Genomic DNA, 8,360 nt, shown 5'->3' on the forward strand with positions numbered 1-8,360 from the left:
TCCCATTACCGCTATCCAACATCTGTGTATTGGCAGGGCTCACAGCTTTTTGGAAAAACAAGCATATCTCAGAAGGAGAAGATGAAAAAGGATGCCCATGTTAAATACAGTAGCAAAGATATTACAGGGCATTTTATTATTTCTGCTCACGGTATTGTAAAGTTCTTCCAGTCGAGGAATAGTGAGGAAGTGCTGCATGTTCACTCCATTCTCAATAAGTAGTTTCACAAAGTCCACTCGATCCAGAACCAGCGCATCCAGCATAGCCTGCTCCAGGGAATTCACCTGAATTACAGAACGGAGAATGTGAGACTACATGAGCACAGAAGAGTTGGTTGGCCAACAACCACAAACATTTTCGTCACTTAGGATATTCCCAAGTTCCCAAATATGTTGATTAATCTGTAAGTGAAAAAGAATTTAGAAAATGACATTTTACCCATGTGCAAGTCAATACAGATGGTAGAGTTTTCCAATGAGGTCTTGGGCGAGAGAAGAGCAGTGAAAGAAACCTTTAGCAATACAACTGTAGCTTTCAATCATTTTGTTTAGTATTTTTAACTAAACCAGGCATACCATGCTTGACACATCATGTGAAAAAGAGATTTACTTGCTCAACACGATAGGAACAAGTTAAAATTTATGAAAAACGCACTGTGTACATTTAAGAAGAGGCTGACATAATTTACCCTGGTAACTCGCATACGTATCATCTACTCAAACTGCTGCCTCACAGAGAAAAGGCAACATATAATGCTGAAAAAATCAAATCATTTGGGAAGAAGCACTTCCTCTTTCTTCACCAACAGCTTTGCCTTTGGAAAATGCTGGTCAGAAAGCCTAATGGATCTTCTCTTAATATGGTCTAAGGGGTTAGAACCCAGTAGGAGAGGGGAAAACCCCTGGAGCAGCAATCCCCTTGACACATTTAATCTTGAACTTTAATCCAGACAACAGAACAATCTAACCTATTGCAACCGGAAAATGAAGCACTTAGAAATGGAGATGTTTAAACTGCCTTCACTGGATAAATAACACGTACAAGGAAGGATGAAGATGTTCACTGGTGCTCTTATTTCCTTCTGACAAGTGCAGGGAAGAAGATGCAGCAGATAAGTACTGACTTGTACTGTTGTGGCATGGCTGCATGTGGTGCACATGAGATGAGAGAGGGATTCCTGGCTCAAAGACTGAACAGCATCCCTGCAGAATCTACTGCTGATCTTGTGAGAATGTGCAAATGAGCATTCTATAGATTGAAAATGTGTATTTTCCTTCTCCCTTTGTCCCCCAGGGTGAAAAAAAAAAAAGAATTCTTCAACAGTTTTAATACAAATACTTTCATCTCACCCAGTTCAGGAGTTCAAGTTTTCTTGGGTCTGTTTCTTCTTCTGGCTCTTCTTTTCCTTTTCCTCCCTTCTTCTTCCCTTTTCCTTTCCCTCTGGCTGCTTTAGGCTGAGCTGCTGGAGATTTCTTTTCTTTCTCAGGAGCTGTACCATCAGGAGCTGTAAGGCTTGCTAAAGGCTGTATTTAACATGCATTAGAAGTATTAGAAATCTAATTGATTGTACAGTGACTACTTCATTGAATACACTCCTATTGAACTCACTCCCCAGTCTCCAATTCTCACATGCCGTCAACTAAAAATGATAATTTCCTTAAGTATAAGGACCTTTTTGCATAGCCACAGCTTTACTTTTTTTTTAAAGTTATGTCTGATTTGACTTTCAATAACACTGAAAGTCAAAGTAGTGAAGTAGGTAGACTGTGGAGCATTTCTCTCGCAGAATAAAATCGGTGTGAGAGGACTGGGAAGAGACACTACTCAATTTTGTGACTCTTTAGTTTCATTGCTCTCAGTGAAAGCAATAGTTGTCAAAATAAATAGCAACAAGCAGGATAAGGAGCTGGACAGAAAGAGCTTAACAAGAATGTTGCATGATGCCGAACAGCATCCATACTGCGGAAGCAGAAAGGAGACAAAAGGGAGCCACTAACCGGTTCATTTACATTCTGCAGACAATATTTCTGTTTATACCTCTTCAGACACATTTACTCTTTGCAACATCCTTCTGCTTTCCAACCTATTTACCCAAGACAGGCCGGCACACATGCAAATAACTTGACACTACTTGTCTGTCATTTGGAGGCTTAACTTGCTCCAGCTAATGCTTAGGTTACATAACCTCCACGAGCATGTAAACTGGATTACAACTATCCGTGCTCTGCACAGAGAACTACAGAACCAAGCCTTTAACAAGGCTTGTTTTCTCTGGTTTTGTTCATCTTAAAAAAATCTTCTCTGCCTAGCTACCATGAATCCATTCGTAAGCCTGGACAAAACTGCAACTGCCAACTTGCAGCACAGGCTAGTCTGAAAGCGATCTTTATGAATTTGAGATGACAGGGAATCGCAATTGGCTGATACCGTTTCCACAAATTGTTGCAAAGTATGAGTATGAAATAGGCCAAAGCAGCAACTGGCTTCAGTTGCTAGATGGTATCTCTGAAACTAACCACAATAATATGGAGATTGGAACATTCCGTCCAAATAAATGTTTTATAGTAGTAATACTTCATCATCTTTAGGATGATTAAATCCTCTCTGTATAAGCATTTTAATGAACCTTGAATATTGGAAACATCACATTACTCTAAGTGAAGGAATAAAACAGCATATGCAGCAACATTTGTTCAAATTTAATTATACAGGCTTCCAAATGAAATAAATCTCACCATTATGTATAGCGTGCACATGAATAGCGTTCCTTTGAGTGTCATTTTATTGCATAGTTTCAGGAAAGACAACTAATTAAAAAAAAAGAAATTCTTACACTTCATTCTTACTGCCTCTTTTAGGCTGGTCTCCTCATGACACTTTATAGTAATTCAACACCAGATGGTTCACACAATAAAGCAAAAAGAATCAGTAGTGAGACATGAAAGTGGTTTAAATAGAGGATTTTAGTTACAGAGATGAACAAAGGCACTGCAGTGTTTCACCACTGACTTCAACTAGTGCAACATCAAACTCCAATAATTTGAGGAAGAAAATCCAATTTCAGGACCTAAAGCTTTACTGAAGGTCTACTTCTTAGTTCATTGGGCACAGCTCTGCCTGCCAGAGGCCTGTTTTCTGCAATGGTTTCTTCTGGTCATCAGGATTTTGCTCCATTAATCCAAACTGAGATTTTACACAGCTGTTAATGAAGTGAGCAACACAATTCCTTCTAAGCAGCTCCGTGAATTTCCTTGCCGCGTACTTTAATAGGTAGCTGGGAACCTTGCCAACTGCTAGCGCATGTCAGTGGCACAGACAGTCAGAAGTCTAGGCAATGCTAGTGCATCACACAAGTTCACTGGGGGTGATCAGGACTGCTATTGTCCAGCTGTATGTAAGGCCATAGATTGTTTCCAGTAAATTCTTTTTTTTTTTTTTTTTTTTTGCTTTCAAATCCCACAAGGAATCTTAAATGAGGTTATTTTTCTGCTTGTCATGAAATTGCTTTTCTTTCTTTCACAGAGTTTAAATTATTGCTAAATATTTGCAAATGGCAGTATAAGGAAATTTCAAAACAAATAGGTCATTCTTAATTAATGAGATATCCTGCATCAGTTCGGCATAAAACAGAACTCAATACTGTTTCTCCTGCCAACAAAATCCAAGGGGTGAATATTCCACCACTTATTTTAAATTATTAAAAAACAATATGACTAGGAAAACTTTGTCTTACTGGCCAGTGGTGTCCGAAGACAAAGATTTGGCTGCGTGCAATGTCTACACGATTCCAGGCCAAAGCCAAGCTGAGCTGGTCTGGAGCAGATGCATTGGTACCTGAAGAGAAACACACAGATGTTTAGTATTTCATACATGATGAAACAAGATTGGACAACCTTCTGTAGTTCACTTCTCCAAGAACTAGAAAACAGCAAGCCTCACTCCATATCATACTATCATCAGAATAATTCTACCACAAAGCAGTGGATTCATCAAATCGATTTATAGCATCTTCCATTTAACCCCATAATCCTAATTTCAAAAGGATTAACCAGATTCTCTCCCTTTTTTCCTTAAAGCTCCCACATTGACTTTATATTCTGATGCTAAAGATAGACATTTAACTGTTCTAAAAGACTCCTCCTCTCAGCTCCTCTGGCTGATGCTGTAGATATGAGTATAGCAATTCCTCCCTTTATTTCTTAGCTTTGGGAACTCCAGTGATCCCATATTGAGCCTGTGTCAACTACTATATACCTGCAGACAGAAAACAGTTGTTTCAGTGAACATAACAAACTCCAAATAAATATGCAACTGATCCTAAATTTTGCCCTAAGGCTTAAAGAGCACAATCTGAGATCTGGAAAAATCCAGATAGTCTTTTAATCATCCCACCTTTTTTCCTAACTTTATTAATGTATGCTAGAACTGCAACAAAATGTGTTGAAATATCAGTAGTATAGTTGCTGCAGCATTCAAATCCCAGGCTTTCAGGTGAGGAAAGCCACACAAAACTTTCAATCTGGATTTTATGCTTCAAGCTAATCTGAACCTTAAGCCAAGCATGTTTGGGTTACGTTAGAGTCCAAGCAAATAAATCAGAGGCTTAAACATCAAGAGTGAACCTCAGACAGTGTATAGGACTGTCGTCTTGGGATCAATTTCTGCATCCTTCCTAATTGCTTGCAAAACCCACCTTTGAGGAGAGCAGTTAAGATAGACATCTCAATGTCCTGTTGCCCTTCAGACCCCATGCGGAACACGGTCATCTAAAGGATAGCATAAAACCAAACACGCAAAATTACAATACATGAAAGAGAGAGACTAAACATGTAGATAGAAAAAAGAGCAGAATGGTGAAACTTTATTACTTTCTAAGACTTGAGATTTTTCAAAAAGTACAGTTCTACTGAATTTTTCTTTGCAATTTACTTTTCACAAAAGCATTTAATTGAATTCTTTCAATAAAGTTATCGTAAAATATCCCAGCATTGGTAGATGTGACACACTTGATGAAATTCTTCACCAAACCCGTGAATTTTGAAAAGTGGTTGACAAAACTGCCACGCCAAACTGATTGTTTTCTAACAGTTCTATTACTTTCCAGTAGTAATGGAAATGCCAGCTTGGAAATGGAAATGCTAGTTACCTGAGATAACTATCATAGCATTTATTTTATTGACTACAACACTCAAATATTTTTTAGTTGCAGGATATGCTACATATTGACAACCAAAAAAGCAGAACCAACTAATAAAGAAAAGCAATTATTTCTAGTCACATTTGCTTAGTTGAGTCCACTACAATTCACCGATTTTAAAAATAGTAATTTGTATAAAGCTTAGCCATTGAACTACATATTAAAAGAGTAATAATTCAAAGGCAGAATAACCTCATATTCTATGTTAATTAAGTTAATACTGAATGCAGACAAAAAATAACAAATTCTTCATTTTCCAAAAGCAACTCTCCACAGCAGATGCTAGCATTACGCACTCGGAATAGCAATTTTCTCAACAGCTAGAATAGATTTTGCATGAACGCAAAGATACATGACATTAGAAGAGAGAAGAACTAAAGGAAAAATTTTATTAATTAACAAGAAAGCAGAAGTTATCAACAAATGCAAACCATAAGCCTGCTTAGGCTGCACAGTCAGTGTCTGAATTTTGCTGAGTAAATCAGGCCTGCTCTGATGCACATTTTAAATTCGAAGCAGTTTGACTAAGGTAGCTGTGGGCCCTCTTTTCTCAATCAATTCTTCTAGGAAGGCTGACTCTCTTACAGTCAACTTATAGTTATGCTTATTACCAACTTGACTTCTGATGAAGCTGTATGTATGGAACTAATCTTGGCACCATACAAATGTAAATATATCAACAGTACATTTATATTACCCAGACAATCTAAAGACTTCACATGTGGAGCCCTTAAGTAAGATTTTATATAATCAACGGGGCATGCTAGTAATACTTCTGAATGCGTAAGAAAAAAGCACGGATGGGTGTCTATTTGATTGCAGTACAGAGCTGCATTACTAGAAAATACAGCATTTGTCATATTCTGTTCCAAGTGGCATTTGCAGCTGGATTAATCCTTAGAGAATTTAGTTCTGGCAAAGGTATTTAAATGTATGTTGCTAAAAATCATTCAAAATTGCATAATCTGGCTTTTATGAACCCAAGAACTAAGCAGTATCAAAATCTGATCAAAAAATCAAGGAACAGATATAAAACTAAAATGGACCTTCTCTTCTTGCAGAAATCCCTCCCACACTAAAGGGAATTCAGCATCAAATGTAATGAACCTTGGAGAGAAAAGCATTGGAGAGAATGGAGAAAGAAGGGAAACACAATCAGGAGAAGAGACTTCTATGATGCCATTTAGGAGGCAGGAAACTACTTGTTGGCATTTAAGTATTTAGTTGTCATCTTGAAATGTATAGATATGTAAGCAAGCACTTCCTTGGCAGCTGAGATCAACATTATAAAGAAAAGTCAGAGGCATGAGCCAATGCCCAGCATAATCTCGGGAAAAAGGCCAGCTTTTTGGAGAGCGTGGAGAATATGAAACTGGTAGAAAGCCTGCAAACAGCCTGGCGATTGCTTGACACAGATTCCCATCCTAATCCAATGTCATTTCAATTGTCACAGGACACCTTCCTGAAAGGCGTTGAGAATGGCTTGGTAGATTAATCCTCAGAGCCACTGATCATGTTTTTTCATGTGTTCCTTGACTCAGCCAAAATCCCCTAACTTCACTGAATATTTTGTACAAGCTTTTACCTGTGAGAGGCTAGGCTCCTATGGGCATGTCTATGGCAGAGAATATACAACAGTACAGTTGGCATTATACTTCAAGAAATAATTTTACCTAATGTTTGAAAAATTTCAAAACCAATTTTAGTGTCCATCTTTCCAAAGCAGGAGAAAGAAAAATAGGAAACATCATTAAACTTCTTCATAACGTAAATTTCCTTTATGTTCCAAATTATTTGCTAGCCACCTTTACTACTGATGTGAGACTTAAAGAGTGTTGAAAAGTTGAACAGGACATCTCAGAGAATCAGAGTTTATTCAGTGGATATGATGAACTGGATTTCTGGAGGTTTTTTGTGCTCCTCTTTGTTCCTTGACTGGAACATCAGGGATAATTCTAATCTGATAAAAGTGATCTCCTCATTTCCCGTGTTTACTTTAATTGCTCAAGAGTAATTTAAAAATAATGCCTTGATTGGTACTTTGATCATTGGGAGCAGCTTGTATAAAAAGAGGATTAGCACAAAGCTTGATGTACAGATTTGAGGAAGTTTCTTTGCATTACGATTAGTACCATTGTGCTGAGTTCAGCTCTGTATCCTATTACTCTAAATGGGGATCAAGTGGTATATTTCTTGCATTAGCCCTTCACTCACTAATAATATCAAGTCAATATGAAACCACACAACAGAAAAAGATGGAACCAGAAGCATGCCTGTGCATGGTACTGACAGCTCTAGCAAAAAATGATGGGACTGTTCATGTTCTGTGATCTCTGTGTGTAAATCGGGTCAAATTTTAGACAATTTGATTCAGATCTTACTTGCACAAAAGTTATCACTTAAGAATCAATGGCACTTACACAAGTAACATACAGGGGCTGCTCCCCTTTTTCACAACAATGCACCTGACCTCATGCTCAAACTAAATCACTGCACCAATTCTGAAGTAAGTATGTCAGGATTTAGGCTTAGATAATGAACAATTACATTGTATTCGTTCTCTTTGCTCCAAATCTGAGACTGGAAATGCAAACACCAGCAGCTACTACATGCAGTATTGCCATGGCAAGTAACAAGCAAATACTCCAGGGAAAAGACTTTTTTCCCCCCTTCCGTCGTACTTCTCTGGGTACCAGAGCAGGATTTATTATTTCTCATCGAACAACTAAACAATTACTTCTAGAAATCAAAAGAACACCCCCTACTGAAAAGAGTAAGAACTGTAAGGAATGCTACATTCAGTTTATTGTTTATTTAAAATTTTAAGAAAAAAGTTTCACATCATCTACTGGAGACAGTATTAAACTTGGGAAGACCAGAGTTTAGAGTTTGTCTCCAAGCTGACCAAAGACAGAAAGTGTGGGCTTTGTGGAAGGAAAACACAGTTTTAAGGGAGCACGAAACACCATTTTTCTAAGAACTTAGAAAAAATGCCCTCCTTTCTCAGCCTCACGAGAAAAGTTTCATCTGTCATTCAAATAGTTTCTTTATAGCTGCTCCTGTTATAGGTGTCACTTCCTTAGTGGTACAATTAGGCATCCTGAAGAATGAAACAGCCCCACATTTCATGCTTAAATTCAATAGCAGTTTGGTTATCTGATT

The 8,360-nt window shown here is 37.8% G+C and overlaps 1 protein-coding gene across 1 annotated transcript in view; it reads right to left on the minus strand.

Annotated features, from left to right (window-relative positions):
• TRPM1 (transient receptor potential cation channel, subfamily M, member 1) overlaps positions 1-8,360 on the minus strand; it is a 50,880-nt gene that overhangs the window by 26,596 nt on the left and 15,924 nt on the right. Inside the window, 4 exon segments of the mRNA XM_009330094.1 lie at positions 151-285; positions 1,351-1,524; positions 3,735-3,835; positions 4,695-4,767. Of these exon segments, the coding sequence (XP_009328369.1) occupies positions 151-285; positions 1,351-1,524; positions 3,735-3,835; positions 4,695-4,767 (483 nt within the window).

Source organism: Pygoscelis adeliae, unplaced genomic scaffold (assembly GCF_000699105.1).
Source record: "Pygoscelis adeliae isolate BGI_AS28 unplaced genomic scaffold, ASM69910v1 Scaffold298, whole genome shotgun sequence".
Taxonomy (NCBI): Eukaryota; Metazoa; Chordata; class Aves; order Sphenisciformes; family Spheniscidae; genus Pygoscelis; species Pygoscelis adeliae.